General features: G+C 36.8%; 1 protein-coding gene across 3 annotated transcripts in view; it reads right to left on the reverse strand.

Moving 5' to 3' along the window:
* Nucleotides 1-4,320: 4,320 nt before the first annotated feature.
* Nucleotides 4,321-18,534, reverse strand: part of rgs18 (regulator of G protein signaling 18) — a 49,629-nt gene continuing 35,415 nt past the window's right edge. Inside the window, exons 1-6 of one of the 3 annotated variants that reach the window (XM_073814942.1) lie at nt 12,567-12,584; nt 12,331-12,425; nt 11,028-11,126; nt 10,377-10,438; nt 7,439-7,605; nt 4,323-5,023 (exon numbers count right to left, since the gene is read on the reverse strand). In XM_073814942.1, coding sequence (XP_073671043.1) covers nt 4,778-5,023; nt 7,439-7,605; nt 10,377-10,438; nt 11,028-11,126; nt 12,331-12,383 — 627 coding nt within the window. In that variant the 5' untranslated portion in view covers nt 12,384-12,425; nt 12,567-12,584 and the 3' untranslated portion in view covers nt 4,323-4,777. Of the gene's footprint in view, nt 5,024-7,438; nt 7,606-10,376; nt 10,439-11,027; nt 11,127-12,330; nt 12,532-12,566; nt 12,585-18,534 lie in introns of those variants that run through there. The other 2 variants (XM_065269077.2, XM_065269067.2) reach the window with 2 other exon arrangements.

The raw sequence follows: 18,534 nt of genomic DNA on the forward strand, positions 1-18,534 counted from the left end.
CTGAATCTTGTTCCCGTATAGAGAGCTAACAGCACGCAGACTGTTCATTCTCTGTTATCTTTTATGCTTAAGTGTAGCTTTTCCCTTCAGAGTCAATTGCTTTTGCAAAAACATCTGGTGTATCTCAAGGAAACACTGTGGGGTGCTAAACACGAGGACAGATTTGATCCTGTCACTCCGACAACGAGCAAAAGAATTTCCCAGAATCGGTGCTGTTTGCCACGTTCGGCTGCGAAGAGAGATGTTTTGACTCCACAGGGTCAAGTGGATCACACTTCACACAGTACAAAAAGACGTTCAGATCTCATATTCACTGATGGTTTTTCTCACAGTGAAAGAAATAATTGCCAACAGTTCATTAATCTACAGCAATTTATGATTCATGAAGCATCAGATCTTATCTTTTAATGGCTATTAAAAATAATCATTCTAAGATGGTCAATTTTAGGGCTAATTATGATCATTATAGGTTTATGGTGTTAGTCTGATTAACTCTTAGATTAATAACCCTTAAATCTTTATGATTTTTATATCCATGCAGTAGATTTCAATGCATGCAGACGCATTTAATAGAGACACTTTAGGAAACGTTCACTCCTAAGCAAATGAATAATGGATTAAATTCAAGCAAGCAGCTAAGATATTTTACCCTGCTATATTGATTACATTTAAAAATCAAAATAAATTTTTTTTGGATTATTAAATACAATATCAAAAGTGTTGTTTTAACACATACTGTAAAACCCGACTCGAAACTTTTATGGATTACCTAAAAAGATCCAACTCAAGTAAATAATATTTATAAATAACAACTAATGCAAACTTTATATTTCATTGTATTTAATATTTAAGTACATTATACTTAAAACTAATGATTTGTTACATTTATATACTGTAGAGTTTTCTAAGCACTCAAAGCGTTTTACATATAAATGGGGGATTATTCTCAAACACCAACAATGTGCGGCATCCACCTGGATGCAACAGCAGCCATATTGCGCCAGAATGCCCATCAGAGTGATATAGCCAATTATTACACGGCTCTCTGCAATGCTTGATTCTGATTGGTCAGTTGAGACATTTGCAGGTTCGTTTTTTTCAAATAATAACCGCTCCAAAGTAATAACGCATAGCCGGTACTACTTGTACGATTAAAATCGCTCCGCTCCAATAAAGATTACTGTTTGGCGCCATCTTGTGACAAACACCGGACAACCACCATTAAGAATGGAAAATTTTGACATTAATTTTAACATGTGCGGAAAAAACAAAACATTTAAACAGTGGATAGAAGAAGGAACAACGACAAGACACAGACAGCTTACTGAGACTGAACTTGACAAAATAGAGCATGACAGCTACGAAGCCAACACACAAAAAAATACAGGATGGGCATTAAAACTTCTCAAAGACTGGCTAAAAGAGAAAAAAATGGAGATAGACAAGTATGAAGCAGAGGATCTTAATAAGGTATTACGATCATTTTATGCATCTGTGCAAAGTTTCGCGGAAGGATAAAAATGTTATTTTAAAACAAATATGCCAATAAAATGTTTCAAATTCATATTCATGTCCAGTTTTTTTTCTTATGTGGCAGAGAAAAAAACGCTACGCGTCGGGTCCTGATCACACTGTCAGGGCTTATTTCCCGATAACTACCGGCTGCCTCTACATTATCCCTTACTTAGTATGGGGATTATTAGTAAGCCGATGGGCAAGTTTGACCAGGATGCCAGGGGAAACATCTCTCTGTTTGGGATTTTTGAGAGTCAGATCCTCGGTTCAACGTCTCATCCGAAAGACGGTGCTTTTTGACAGTATAGTGTCCCCATCACTATACTGGGGTGTGTTAAGACCCACACAGACCCCAGGGTGAGCACCCCCTGCTGGTCCCACTAACACCTCTACCAGCAGCAACCTGGTTTTCCCAGGAGGTCTCCCATCCAGGTACTGACCCTGCTTAACCCTCCTTAGCTTTAGTGGGAAAGCTGTTTTGGGCTATAGAGTGATATGGCTGCTGGTAAACTACTGTTTTACCTTAAGTAGTGCTTACCATCTATTTTACCATAAGTCACAGAAACAGACAATGTGACTCATATAGGTGTGAAGAAACATGAGCTCAGTGCTGGTAATGACTTCACATATTTAATGTTTATATGGAAACAATTTACAATAAGGTTCATTAGTTAACATGAACTAATAATGACTTATAAAGCATTTATTACTCTTTGATCATGTTAAATTCAACAATTACTAATACTTTATTAAAATCTTGTTAACGTTAGTTAATGCACTGGTACTAACATGAACAAACAATGAACAGCTTTATTTGTATTAACTAACATTAGATTAATAAGTACTGTAACAAATGTATTACTCATGGTTTGTTTATGTTAGGTAATACATTAACTAATGTCAACTTAACTTATTGTAAAGTGTTACCGTTTATATTATAAAGCAACACATATCGGACCTATCGACCAATCAACGACTTTGCTTCTGTAACATGGCTGCAGCAGGCGCAATGATATTACGCAGTGCCTGAAAATAGTCCCATGCCATCAAAAGTTACTAAGGGAACTACTCTCGGGTGCTGCGTAATATCATTGCGCCTCCTGCAGCCATGTTACGGCAGCAAAGTACTTGATTATTACGCCAGAATGAGAGTATAGCTCATAGCCATATCTTTCTAGAAAATCACAACTTTTATTTTTTGATCTTTCTTAGTACACAATGTAACTACAGAAGAGTCAAGTTTTAAATAGTTTAGGTTATAAATAGGTTATTTTTTAGCGTGATGCTAATGGTCTAATCAGATTCAATGGATTATGCTAAGCTATGCTAAAAGTGATACCGCCAGATCCGGAGATCCTGATTCCAAAACTGTAAAAATCAAATGTTTGCATGGAGTGTCCCTTTATCCCTTTTTAAAATCACTCCGCCCAAGTAGCAGTGCTTCGACTTCTGAGAATATAGTTCCCAGTATGTATACCATAAAAAGATGGCTGTGTCTCATATGACCTTGTTATTTGTAAACGGTGTGACTATACAAATCACAACACATAAATAGGAACATGTTTGCGTTATTTTGTCACTTATTGGGAGCAGGTTGCTAGCTGGAGCCATTCACTTCCAGTCTTTGTGCTAAGCTACGCTAGCGGGGGCTGCGTCAGACAGAGTTACAGCACGCACGGAGATGAGAAAGGTATGTGACTCTAACTCTGGGGGATACGATGAATAAGCTAAATTCCCAAAATGTGGGCGTGTTCCTTTAACTGCCAGACTGAATGCTATAAACCTCATCACCAGTGTTTGATGGTTGATGATGCTGCTGTATTGAAATGACTCCATCTGAAAGTTATAAATAAAATGTTTGAGTTGGCTAAATTCTTTGAAAACGTTGAACACACATAAAACTTTTAAGTTATTTTAAATGAGTACATTGTACTGTTTGGGTTTACAGTGCATAGTTGGGTAACTATTTGGTTATAAATAAACCTATGCTACATTGTTTCAACCTAAATGCTTGGCTTGGTTGTTTAATGTATTTATAATCCAATGGTTGGTTCTATCTAATATTTATTCATTTATGGGTTAAAACAACCCAACATTTTTAAAGTGATACGATTTAAATTCCATATACTTATAAAATTCTTTCATATATTTTTTGTTTCATCTACTGTATGATTGCGTTCTGTCTTATGTTACACAATATGAAATATTATGTATTCAAGAGTAGCCTGTCTGATCATGCATAATTGATGTTTGCTTTTAGACACTTCCATTTAGGTTTGATAGGATGACAGTGGATCAGACTTGGGTATCACTATAAACGGCTGGAGGCCTGACACGTGCTCTAATGACTCACACCAGGAGGGATTCATATGAAAAAGAGCTTAAATCAGTGGAAATATGAGGAAACTGGACAAATAATATGAAGGCAACGTTCACACGACGTTAGCAATATAAGAAGATCATATGTGTATGCAATGAATCATTGGTCTTGGCCTGAAACAGCCCACAGTCCTTTTATATGTATATGTATAGATTTCTTCACTGTTATTTGAACTAGTTCTATTCCTGTTGGTCTGTTCTGTGGTATTATTGACTAGACATTCACCCAACCCTAAACCCCACCTAAAGACAAAAAAAAGCTGTGGTTGGACATTTTGCATGTCAGTCAGATGATGTCAGATGTATTTCGAAGTAGACCATTCTTCAGTCCTAACAGTCAGATGTCTGGCCACACAAGACTATACAGTACCATAACTAACTACGCAATGTACGTTACACAATAATAGTGGTTATTGCTAAAAAGTGCAGATTTTGTACAAATTGTAACGTTTGCCTTCAATCTATATTATTGATCTAATTACTTGCTTTACTTAGGCTACTGTTACAATTTACTTACTATTATGATTGCTCCAAGTAATACAACAATACCCAGTTCAATGTGTTTACTGTAACATTTACTATTTTTTAATAGCGATGCAAAAGCTGTATAATTAAAAATACAGTATATATACAATTTATATTATAAAGACCTTGATCATAAAACAATTATGTACAATTTACAATTGAAAACATGTTGATTATGACAGCGTGGCATGAAATCCTTGAGCAAAACTGAACAGTTGACAATCATGAATGATTAGTATTTAAATACCAGCCTATTTGAACTAATGTTAATAAATAGCTAAAAGGTGTAACACAATCAAGTGCCGTTGACAGTACAAAACAAATGATATGAACACTACTCGCACTATACAGTACAACTCTACAACCAAGCAGCTGTGCCTTCGGCACGATCATTAAAAACAAAGGAGCGAGACCTTCTCCTGGTCATAGGTACTGGGCCTTTCCTCTTGGTCAGGGTCAAGTAGATGTCAGAGGTGAGGAATCGTGGGTAGCAGTCTCTTTTCATTAAGCTGTAGATTTTATCTTGTGCTACATCAAAGCAAGATCGAGTTGGATGGAGGACGTTCTTCTCAATGGTGGTCTTGGTTGAGTGGTCTATGTTGACCTAATGGGTAAAGAAGAAAATGTATTATAAAAGCGTGATTTTGTTCTCATTTTCTAAAATTCAATAATTAGGAGATTGTACAACTGTTACGAAAGACAAAATCATTGAAATTATGCAAGATAATAAAGTGATGTTGTAATGTACTTTGGCACCATCCATGATTTCATCACCATATTACAGATTATTTCCTTGGTATCACACGGCACATTTTTTAAAGAAAGTTTTAAGTATAATCAAATTAGCTTTAAGCCTGAAGTACAATTTTGTTTTTATGCATACGCAAGGATCAGCATACAGTGCGTGTGATGCAAATTTCATCATAAGAATAGTAAATCTGCACTATAAATGTGCTAATTTGTAGATCTACTTAAAAAAAAATTTAATTGGTATAAGGCTCATTATAGTTGTGTGTATATCCTACGGCATAGCCTCGGTTTTTATATATATTTCTGCGTCGTCATCCGCGTCGATGTGCAATTAGACTCGCAGACCGCCAATAGGAACTGCACTATACGGGGCCGTTCACATGTCGCGCCTAAAAATGCATGGAAAACGCTTGCCGTGTAAGTTCTTGTCACATAACCTGCGGTGTGCTTGCGTCATTCTGAAAAAGTGAAATGTGAAATTTAACTCGATGCGGTGTGGAAGCGCCTGGAAAAAACGAGCGTGCGCTTACAATTGAAATAACGAACGTGAGCATGCAAAAGACGCAATATGTGAATCACCCCTAATGGGGCATACACAATGATTTGCGCAAGTAGATTACATACAAGTCAATGCAAAGACCCGATCAGATGTGTCTTTTTCGCGGGAGGATGCGAATGACGCAAATTGGGCAGTGCGATTCGCATGACACAAAGTTAAATCCCGCGAGTAATCTAGAGCGAGCAACGCAATGCTACGCGTTTGGTATGTACGTAGCATAAGAAGTAAAAATTCTCTTCAACTTGGACAATTATTTTACCGTCGCAAGCGGAAATGACTATAAAGAAATACGTTGCAGATTTTTTTTACCCGACTGGTGGTTCTGGTGGGACAGCGTTTGCATTCTGCATGGACGCGTTGTTGAAATTTTGACGAGTACACGTTAGGCTACGCAGAGCTACGCATTACCTACATACTGTAACCTACGGCGTAGCTACGGCGTAGAACTATAAATTAAACTTTACACTTAAAAAATGGTAACACTATAATTGGTAAAGTTGATAAAGTTTATATTTGTTAGGTGTTACCAATTTGAGTCATTTTTAAAAGTTTTTTCACCTTAAAATTTTCACTCAAGTGTTTTTTTTTTAAGTTTTTTTTTTAAGTAGACACGACTTTTACTTTTTACATGCTGGATCTTCATAATCGTTCGAACTTTGCACGCAAAAGTTGTGCATGCTCATACACGTGTATGCACTGTAGTATGTAGGCAGGAAAGGTATTGCAATTTGTTGCAATATGCATGCTCGAACATCTGTGTGGACGGACGAGTCAAATAAACAATGCTTTGCAAAGCTGTGCGTTCGACCGTAGGTAAAAAATTAACTATACTCCAGGCTTTACAAGTCATGTCAACTTTCTATTTTAAATTTGGCTACACTTATCACTTATTTTTAACTTGTTTTTGTAAGCAACTTAACAAGTAACCCCCTTACCTTTTTTCCGTTTGCACACTTCATCGGTTTGTCTATTCTGACCACACTGAACCACTGACTCATTCGCCTGTCAAAGCCATACTTGCTACTTCTTAAAACTTATTCTAACAGCACAGCAGTCTTAACAGCCGTCAGTACAAAGATCCTATGAATCATGATTCTCTCAGATATCAACATAACCAACGAATTAACATACAAACATACTAACTTACAAAGGACATTCTTGTACTCTGATTTAAATCAATCTATACAGTTTATACAGCATTATACATACCATAATATTTACAACATGGCTTTTTTAAATCTTTGCTTTAACTGAACCAGATCAAATGCACTCTGGACATGGTCCCACTTTCTCATTTTCTGTTTCTTAGTTTTTTGTTTTCTCAGCTGCGTGGGTGGCTGAGGAGGGGAGTTTAACAGGCAAAAGCTGCAAAACCACACGGTCACATCTCTGGCCTCAGTCATGTGGCCAGATCCCACAACAGGTCGTGTGCAGATGCAACTTTAGGTCTCTAAACATGAAGTTGCTATGCACTGAACCACAGACTTCTTTTTACCAAGCCTTGAGTCACATTGAGGTTAGCTAGTAGACCCATTGCTTTGCTAAGAGCAAAGTTGCAAACCTTGTGACCAACAATTAATAATTCAAACTTGATTAAACACTGATTAAAAAAATGACTTGTAATATCTCTTCTGGGTATCGTTTATCTATATGGTGTCATTCTGGAGGTTTGAATTGAAGATTAAAAGTTAACGTATCAATGTACTGTACCTCCTTGGGTGCTTCTTTGTCAATGAATACGGCATATATCTGTTTGGCTTTAGTCTGCAGTTTGATGGAAGACTCTGTGCTTTTGAAATCCTCACAGGCCAACCAGAACTCAATGTTCTCCTCACTGAACTCAGTGCGTAGAAACCGAGTGAAGAATTCTACCCCATCTAAAAATAAAAACAGCAGATGCATTATCATATTGTATTCCTGTAGGTCTAGAAGAGCATGGTGTTAGCAACAACAGGTTCATGATTCGAATTCACAGGATGTGATTGATAAAGTAATAAAATGTATATTTTAAGAAGCAGATTCCTGGACAGGGTTAAGACTAAGCCAGGACTTCGTTATATTGGGATATTTATGTAGATTTTAAAAACATACCTTACAAAAAACATTACTGCATCTGGAGACTAAACAATGGCCTTGGTTTATTTTAAGATATGACAGTGCAAGCTGTTTTAAGTTAAGACAGTTCAAACATGCATTTTAGTCTTAAAGTGATACTCCAGCCAAATATCAAAATTACTTCATGATTTACTCGCCCTCAAGCAATCTGAGATACATATGTTTATCATCTTTCAGACGAACACACACAGGGAACAACATTTGACTTTAAACTCCCCAAAATGCATCCATCCTTCACAGAAATAATCCACATGACTCCATTATAGTCTATCAAGTTTAAAATATAGATATTTTTCTTACAAAATCGCATTGATTACCTGTAAAAAAAGACAACCCCTTGGAGCCGTGTGGATTACTTCCGTGAAGGATGGATGCACTTTTTTTGCGTTTCAAAATCAGTTGTTCCCTGGTTCCTGTTTTCTACAGGAAATGTCATTGGAACTCCAAATGTGTATATCTCAAAAAAGATGGACATATGTATCACAAATTGCTTGAGGATGAGTACATCATGGGGTAATTTTGATATTTGGCGGATGTATCGCTTTAAAGGATTACTCCAATCCAGTGGCGGCTCGTGACTGCTCATCCGAGGGGTGCAAATTCAAAATATGTGTTCTGCGCGTCGTGTGATCCTATGTGCATTATGTGTTTTGTCAAAATATGTAAACTCTGATTACGCATGAGATTATGCGAGCATCTGGCAAACGCAAGCGTCTCTTTTATCATAAACCCTTTAGACTCGTCTGCAGCAGGCATTTATTTTGACAAGACACGTGATGCACATAGGATCACTTGACGCGCAGAAAACATATTTTGAAATTACGAACAACACACATGATGGGCTACATACATGTTGTGACGAACTATGCATCAAGAGCAAAAAAAAAAGTCACCGGCCGCCAATGCTTCAATCCCGATAATTGACTCACCCCCATGTCATCCAAAATGTTGATGTCTTTCTTTGTTCAGTCGAGAAGGAAAATATTCCAGAATTTTTCTCATTTTAATAGACTTTATTGGACCTCAACAGTTTACAGTTTAAATGCAGTTAGAAATTACAGTTTCATCGCAGATTCAAAGGGCTCTAAATTATCCCAAACGAGGCATAAAGGTCTTTTATAGCAAAACGATTGTCATTTTCGGCAAGAAAAAAGGTACCTTTAAAATGGTCCGCAAATGCACCTTTTACATACTGTATGTAACACGTGACCTTTCGACGTGCTTACGCAATTATGTTAGGTCACGCCGGCGAGTCACACAGCTGGTGCAAGACGAGAAGTTGTGGTTTAAAAGTGCATATTTTTTTGTTTTCTTGCTAAAAATTACAATCGTTTCGCTAGTTAAGACCCTTATGCCTCATTTGGGATCGTTTAGAGCCCTTTGAAGCTGCATTGAAACTGCAATTTTAAACTGCATTTAAACTGTAAACTGTTGGGGTCCAATAATGTCTTTTAAAATCCTGGAATGTTTTCCTTAAAAAGCATATTTTCTTCTCAACTGAACAAAGAAAGACACCAACATTTTGGATGACATGGCGGTGAGTAAATTATCTGGATTTTTTTTTAAGGAAGTGGAGTATTCCTTTAAGCTCTATCCGGGAAACCACCGCAGTCACATTAGGGGCCTATCACACCATATGCGTTTATGGCATCCCATACGCCTTTCTGAATGATTTTTGGGCAGTGAGCGTTACGTGAGCTGTTTATGCGCACCGAATGCCTTGCTTTTTTGCCGTTTGCCACACCACGTGGTTTTGAAGGAGCGCTAAGAGCGAAATTGTCCAATAGAATGAGGGGAGAGGTGTGCCTTCCATTGTGGTGACAGAAGTCAGAAGGTCAGAGTAAGAGTCCTCTTTTTAAAGTTTACAGTTAACAGCAAAAGAGCGTTCACGCTACAATATTTGCACCTGCTTCGTGGTGCCTAGCAATATAAAAAGCTGCTCCACATTGCTATTTTTTAAAGTGACCAAAAAAAGCCAGTGCGGCTCATCTTGCGTTTCCAAGCGTTTAAAATGCGTTTGGTGTGAATGTCCCCTTAGAGTGTCTGTACATGTCATTATTAAATGCATGATATGCACCAATTTTTTAATTTGAATAAAATAAACAACAATTATTACTATCATCATCATCTATGCAGCCATACCAAAAAGTCTTAAAGGCGGGGTGCATGATCTCTGAACGCCAATGTTGATATTTAAAATCACCTAAACAAACACGCCCCTACCCCAATAGAATCTGGACCTTCTTTTGATAGACCCGCCCCACAAATATGCAACCCAGGCAATGTGTTTTTCAAAAATCATGCACCCTGCTTTTAAAAGTGAGAGACAGAAAAAGAGAACCAAAACAATGGCTTGTGCCCAACATGACGCTCATTTGCATGTTCTGTCTGCATTTTTGCACAGGTAGCACCTGATTCACTAAAGTAATTATGCAAATTCTTCCCGCGTAAGTTCCGATGTTGCGGTTTGGTTGTGGAGGAGTGCTGTGATCTGGCATACTTTACTGGGATTGTACATCACCACGGTTCTCACCTGAATGACTCAGCAAATCCTCAAATGAATCACTCCATTTCAGAGCCACGTCCGGAGGTATGCTGTTTAAAACACATTCATGAATTTGTAGTATTAGAGTGATGCTGGATTTATTCATGTCAACTGTTTTAGTGATGGTAAAAACCTATACCTACAACACTGCAGCAGGTAAATGTAGAGAAAGGCTCTCCTGATTTTGCCAAGCTCAGGGCAACATTATGTTGACTTTAATCATCAAATTTCATAAGTTTGTTTTAAGTTTAAGCTTACAAACCAAGCTATTTTTTTCTTATCATTTCCCTGTGATTTAAGGGTTCAGATATGGTTAGGGTTTGCGGTGGGTTTTGGTTTTATAAAAAAAAGTTGGCATGAAAACATCTCTTACTTGACAAATCAGGTCGAGCGTACAGAAAGGTATTTTACTTATATAACTAAGTATATGCATTAACTTTTTTGATCATTTCCATCTTTAATTGACAGATAGTGATGTTTGGAGAGGACAGGAGAGCACAAGGTGCAAAGGATGCCAAGCCGGGACTTGAACTCGGGTAACAAAAAGCGAGTTGTCAGAGCAGTGCACACTAGCAACAAACATGTATTAACTTATAGAACTACAGGCCTGTTAGAAAATATACATTAGTAAAAACTTACTGTTTATTTGTAGTTGGTGGCTTCTTTTCAGGACTGACATTTTCATGGGATCCAGACTTTGCCAGAAGAAGACTAAGTCGACTTTTTTTATCCTTGTTTCTGCAAAAAGTGAAAACAATCAGTCAATCTGAATGAATCTGTCTGTGTTTACAGTAAATACATAAATACTTAGAGCTTAGTCAGGGGCGCTGTAAAGGGACGATTCAATGTTCAACAATGATGATTCTCGGGGCCACGAGTAAGAGGGGGTCCAGAGAAGCCCCCAAAATTGTGGTGCTTAAAAAAATATTTAATAGAAAAACACTGCAAAAAATGACTTCTTTTACTTAGTATTTTTGTTTTGTTTTCAGTAGAAATATCAAAAAATTCTTAAATTAAGATATTTTTTATTTTGATGAGCAAAATGACCTAAGTAAATAAGTCTAGTTTTAAGACAAATTAATATACAATTTAACAATCACAATTATCTGCCAATGGGGTGAGAAAAAAATTGTGAAATAAGATGTCTTTTTTCTTAAACACTTAATTCAAGTAAAATTTTCTCACCCCATTGGTAGTCAAAATACCATAAAAGCGCATGATTTTATGTAAATTAATATGAAAAAGTCTCAGCTGTGTTGGGGGCCCTGTCAAGATTCTTTTCATGGGGCCCAAAATCCTTAGCAGCGCCCCTGAGCTTAGTTATCATTTTTGTGCATGTTGTATAAGATACTACTGTATAAGTATGTATCCCATTAAACAAGTATTCGTGCACCATGAAAAACTATGATTCGTATCTACTAGCATATGACAACTATAAGGGGAAGTGCTACCACAATGCTATAACCACAGAAGTCAGGCTGATAAACAGATAAAATAAACACAGTTAAGACAAAAGGTTTTATGCAGATCCCTTAAAACACCGGCAGATTATACATGCTGCAGTTTAGAAACCAGTTCAGAGCAGCAATTCAGGGCTTATTATTATCAAAGTATTTTGTAATGGGCCTTTAAACAATTTAACAATCATCTACATTTTGAGTTTAAGAAGATATCCCTTTGAAGTGTTTGCTTTTTCCTTACATCTATTTAAAGGTTGGTTGCTTTGCTACCTCCCAAATGTAAAACATTGCCATGATGAAAAAGAAATACTGTAGCTTCTTAACAATGAGTTCCAGAAATAAAGGAAGTCACATACAAAGAAAATCTCCAAACTTATATTCAATTCACTTGCTAAAAAGTTGGAAAAAAAACCTAGAGGGTGACAACATCTTTCCCCTCAATGCTTTCAGCGTTAATTTGAGAAAGGAATGAAAAAACGTACCTCAAGTGGGACTCTTTCATTCTGCAGGCAAGCAGCTCGTCCTCTCCGAGCATTTTGAAATACGCTTCCTCCTTGGGGGCTGTTGAGAAGTTGAACTGAGGAAACAGAAACACAAAAATCTTCATACTCTTCCCTTTAGTCGACGCTCACGGTTTGGGTTGACGGTCTAATATAAACCACCACAAACTGAGGCTCATATTTTTGTGTTAAGTGTGTTAGGAGGTCATTTCCCACACCTGTCAAGATAATTTTCCGTCGGGGAAACTACCTGCTGTTTACCCGTAATGGCTCTGCTTGTCTTTCTTTGTTGTACTGCAGGACATCTCTCTGCACAGTTTGATATTAAGTCTAAAGAGGAATTCAAATGTACTGACAATTGTAAATTAATATTTAACTTTAAAATCTTGTTTTACATGATAAACAACAGCTGAGGATTGCAGCGTTGATGTCAGTGTGTTGCACCCTGTAGGGGGAGTATTGACAACCTTATTTATTCTATCTATCTATCTATCTATCTATCTATCTATCTATCTATCTATCTATCTATCTATCTATCTATCTATCTATCTATCTATCTATCTATCTATCTATAGATTTCACACAACTTGACCTTTCATATGATCTAACCTGAACTACTGTAACTGTACTACATTATGTATACATACACTGTAAAAAAATTCAGTAGAAATTACAATGGTATTGCAGCTGGGTTGCCGGTAATTTACCGTAGATTTACATTTATGTTATTTACTGGCAAGAGTTTGTTCAAAGTTAAATACATTTTAAATATTAACAAGTCTTTATCTTTACAGAATAAAACTATACAATAACAGCCTCATGCAAAGCATTCTGGGAACCAGAAATCATCATCAACCTTTTTCTGTTTTTGCTTCAGATTTTGTTTCCCAGAATGTTTTGCTTGATGCTGTTTTTTTTTTTTGTTTTACTCTGTAAAGACAAATACTTGTAAATGTTTAATGTTCATTTAACTTTGAACAAACTCTTGCCAGTAAATAACATAAATGTAAATCTACGGTAAATTACCGGCAACCCAGCTGCAATTTCTACGGAATTTTTTTACAGTATTATATTATTTTTTTATTATTTAAACATGAGTTTCTGACCTTGACACTACAAGCATCCATGCATGTTAGTTACTGTATACCACACATAGTTTACAGTATTTTGGTGTACATCCACTTTATATTTTAATAATATAAGAGTATGACTTTTATTAATAATTGCATTATTTCCCTTTATTATATTCACTGTAAAAAGTGAAACAATGAATCAACTTAAACAATTACTTTTAGTTTCACTTTAGGTGAAAAATTTAAGTTGAATAAACTTAGATTTTTAGGTGTTACAAATGGAAGTAACTTTTTAAGTTGAATCAATTTTTACAGTGTTCTAATCTCAGTTTTTAGATTTTTTACATTTATTGCAAAAATGTTTGAAGTGTCATTGCCTTAATGTTATGCATTAAAAACATTCTGTTCATAGAGGTGTTTACAGTATGTTACTGTAAAGTTGGGGTTACTGTAAAACCCTTGATGTTGGGGTTAGGGGAGAGGTTTCATTTGTGATTGTATCTGTGATTCACGCTATACGAGTTTCTTTTTTCTGATGAAGATATTTTGAGAAATGATGGTAAACACACAGCAGATAGTGACCATTGACTTCCATAGTAGGAATAAAACAATATGATGGAATTTAATGGGTACCGTCAACTGTGAGCTTACCATCATCAAAATATTTTCTTCATCATTTATGACAATACTTCCAAAATATTTTTTTCCTAGAGTAAAAAGAAAAAAAAAAGAAATTCATACAGGTTTAGAACAACATGAGGATGTGTAAATGATGACAGGATTTTCATTTTAAGGTGAACTATCCCTTTAATACGAAATCGCAATAGGTACATTTTCCTGTGAGACCGGCTTGAAGTAACCGTACTCTTAGGGGCCAAAGAAATAAAAGAGAAAAGAACAAGCCTCTATTTTCCTTTTGTAGCTGTCGTCTCTACAGAGGCATTACAATGACGGACAAATCTGTTTGGGCACAATAAATGACAGAAGCGAATAGGAATGTCCTTAAACAGACACAAGGGTGACATCTTTATTTAATCAATGACCACAGAGGACCACACAGAGAAAATCACAGAATCCAGAAACACTGTTGGAGACAAGATCTGCAGCTGATCTGTTAAAAACTATGGGTAGTACTTTAAGCTGAGTATTAAAGCAGTTTCTATTAAGGCAATGTGTTGCTTGCCTTTTCATTTTTTTTGCATTATTCAGTCATCCATTCCAAAAATATTTTTTTCAATAAAATTTTAGTTTAGTAATGAAAAACTTAATATGTTAACTTTAATTATGGTATTGTGCAAAAAAGTAACTTCAAACATTTAAGAAAACGTCATGATCATGACAAAAATGTATTTATAAGGGCCAGATTTACGCTAACGCAAGCCATCATTTTGGTGTCGAGATTTACTAAAGATGCACAGTAGATAATTAGGGCTGAAAAGGTGTGGTCTATTTATTTTTTGGCACTGTCCTTATTGCATAAGCATTTCCAGGAGTTCCCCTTTCAGGTGCAAATTTTTTTGGAGGAGAATATTTAAATGATTCATGCAATGTGATTTACTAATGTTTGTGCGTGTGAAATTACGTTCTTTCTGATCCCATTTTTAAACCCTAGTTAGTGTGTAATAGCATAAATAATACCTTTAAAATGATAAAGCTCAAAGTTCACTGCCAGGCGATATATTTTCTTTAACAGAATTCGCCTTTCAAAGCCTACAGCAAACGGCCGGTTTGGACTACAGCCCTCTACTTCCTGCATTAATGACGTCACTAGAACAGTTTTTTGACTAAACTCCGCCCACATTAATACGTCAGTCGCCAGCAAAGCTAACTGCAAGCTAAGCTGCTATCTAATCAAAATCCACTGAACAAACTACACAATCAAAACTCATTCCGTATTTCTGAATGAGGGACTTCATAAAACAAAAAAAGACATCAGCCTGTTTTGAGGACAGTAAAAACAGCGCTATACAGATAAGTAAATTGTGTGAAAAAAACGTGTTTTTTTTTACACATGAAAGAAGAAAACATGTTATATTGCGCACTGCAAACACAATCAAAGCTGCCAATGGCAGTGCCATGGTAGTGCAGATTAAGGGGCAGTGTTATTATAATAAGATCCCCTTCTGACATCACAAGGGAATGCCAAATTGCAATGACCTATTTTTTTCATGCTTGCTGGGAATGGTTTACCAAAATAAGTTACTGTTTTTTTTCACATTTTCTAGGTTGATAGAAGCACTGGGGACCCAATTATAACACTTAAACAATAAAAATACTACAATCTAAACAACACAACACAACTTATCTGTGCAATTGTTCTTCTGTCACGCAAATAATAGAAAATAGTATGTTGCTTCATAGGGCCAAATCTTCTCAACACAGACCTTCCTGTTTTACAAACTAAGCATGTCCATTTGCTCTAAAACATCTGTCAAAGAGGAACTGAAAAAATCTTTTGCTGTGAAAACAAAAAGACACCTTTAGGCATATGGCTTACACACCTAGTGGAATGCAGAAAGTCTTTTTACTTTACACTTCAAGCTTAATTGGTCAGGTTTGGCATTAATAATCTATAATGAATGAGTGACTTTAAAATGCTGCAAAGAACGTGGTTTTTTTTGTAAAGAAGTGTGATAGAAACTCTCCTGTCTGGATGTTGATCATCAGTTATCAGTTCATCAACGTTTCATTCATTTGTTATAGCTGTCAGATGTGTTCTCATAAGCCGTCTCTTGACAGAAAAGGGAAATGCGAGACGGACAGAAATTGAAACTGAAATGTGCGGATGTGAAGAGCTACTTCCTGTCTTTAGCACTGGTGAAAACACGTTCACTGACTTTGACTGATGTCCTTTGACACCTGATTTGCATTCTAACTGCAGTGAATCCATCAATGTTCCTTGGACTTTTTGGGTTGTGCTCCATTAGGAGTTAAGAGGGTCTATAAAATAGCAATAACCAAAATTTGAACTGCACTCTTAAAAATATAAGTTCTTAAAGGATTCTCTGCAGCTTGGCCATGCACTATAAAATATATTTTGATGTATTACATTTTTAAGTACAATCATATTGGCTGTGCAATTCACCTCAACTTCATATAAAAAGAATTAGAAAGAATTTGTAAGAACCTTTTTATATTCTGTGCAATAGAACGCTTATGTGGGTGTTAAATGTTCTTTATAGAAGCATACACCCAGACAAAAAAACTTGTTGGAAAAACTAAATAAGTATCAGATGCAAAAGCTGCTAAACACCACCTCCGTCAAAAATTAGATAATATGCAGAATTTTCAGCAAAGACCTCTAAGTGCACAGAAAATGAATTAAGCCCTATTCAGACGGAATTAGTTTTACATAAAGTGGTGAATCTCAGAGGTCCTCTTTGCATTTAATCCCTTCCGGGGATGTCAATGTCTCTCACGACTTCCTTAAAACTTCCTGAGCAGTTTACCTACTGTTTTTCGCCAAACTCAGAGGTCGACTTTAATTGAATGCCTATGTTTGTGTTTTCCAACAATATATTTTTGAAAACTTGGTTCTTTTCGTGTTTTGGCCAATGTGATCTACCGTTAGGTCTTACTAACGTGCGTATATTGTACTTCCTGTGTCCAATTCATTCTGACATGGATGATTTTTCATTCTGTACCTCCGCCCACAGGTATACGCCAGTCGCCAGCTTTGACTCAAACGGCTCTGGCTAAATCACAACACACTTAACAGGCCGCTACTGTTCACTGCGCCTACAGTGTTTTTTATTTTAAGTCTTCAGTTGTCTTGTTCAGTTTATTTTCCTCTCACTAATAGACATCCCTGCTGCCGTATGCCTTATATGCCTTGAGCAGGAAGAACGCCTCCTCGAGGACTTTTTGGAATCAACATCGCTCACAACCTTCTCTGACTTTTGCCCTCCAGGACCTCTGTTCCACCTGGGCTCTCCATCTGTCCGGCTACATCCTGGGCTCCTCCTCTACCGTCTACAGCTCTGTGGATGTCAGTCATCACCCTGGTTTCCTCCCCGCCTCCTCCACCATGGCTCCTCCCACTCCTCCATTGCTCCTCATGATGGCTGAGGTCTGGGTCACCCTCCTACTCTCCATCGCTCTCCATGCCATGAGGTCGCGCCTTGCTGGGAGGAGAAGGTATCATCACATTTCCCACGTCTTACCCTTACTCATTGGACTACATTACCCATGATCCTTTGCACCCAGTCATCCACCATCTTTGAATATCATCTCCACCTGTTCACTATTACCCCGACTCTATATATTCTCACCATTGTCATTTTAGGTCATTGTTTACCTTAAAATTCCAGAGTACCGTGGATGGGACACTGCATTATTTGACAGAAAACTTCATTAAATCCAACAACTCAAAAACAAAAAGCTATACGTCACATTTTTTTAGCCTTTTTCAGGAATTTTACGGGGTTAATTTAACATGTTTGCCACTACTCAACTCCAGATTCCTGTGTTCATGTGTGTTGATTATATTAAAAGAAGTATTACGTGTATCTTCGTCTCCGGTGTGTGGTATACTGTAACGTGACAGTATTCAGAGCACCTGATCTGCAGTAGCACCCAAACACATGAAACAGACACTCCCACCTCTGGAATAGCCTGTGAATTTTGGTCCCGTCCGAATTGGTACATAAAATCAAAGACGGGACACGTTAAAACTTAAACGTCATTTGGAAAACTAGTCCCTTCTGAACAAGGCTTTAGATGAACAATGGCGCGCGAAACGACCATAGATCACATTCAAACTTGTGTTCCTTGTGAGTACTTGGATCCGAATATTTCAGTCACATGGATCACAGCGCCCCCTAATGTGTGGTTCAGAAACAGCATTTTTACATTCTGAAATATCATTTGAAACGTTTACTTCTTTAGTGAGCTTGCAATTGCTTACTAGTCTTGTCCAAAGAAGATAACTTTTTAGAAGTGGAGGTTTTTGCCAAAAAATTAGGGGGTTTTGCAGTGAAATACTTTTGTTAAAATAAGCCATTTCAATTACTGACTCATTTCATTGCAATTAAAGTGAAATGATACATAAAAGCTTGATAAAAATGCTTATTTACAAGAAAACATGTCAGGCGCACTTCAAAGGTTTTGCATA

This window comes from Paramisgurnus dabryanus, chromosome 6 (assembly GCF_030506205.2).
Source record: "Paramisgurnus dabryanus chromosome 6, PD_genome_1.1, whole genome shotgun sequence".
Taxonomy (NCBI): Eukaryota; Metazoa; Chordata; class Actinopteri; order Cypriniformes; family Cobitidae; genus Paramisgurnus; species Paramisgurnus dabryanus.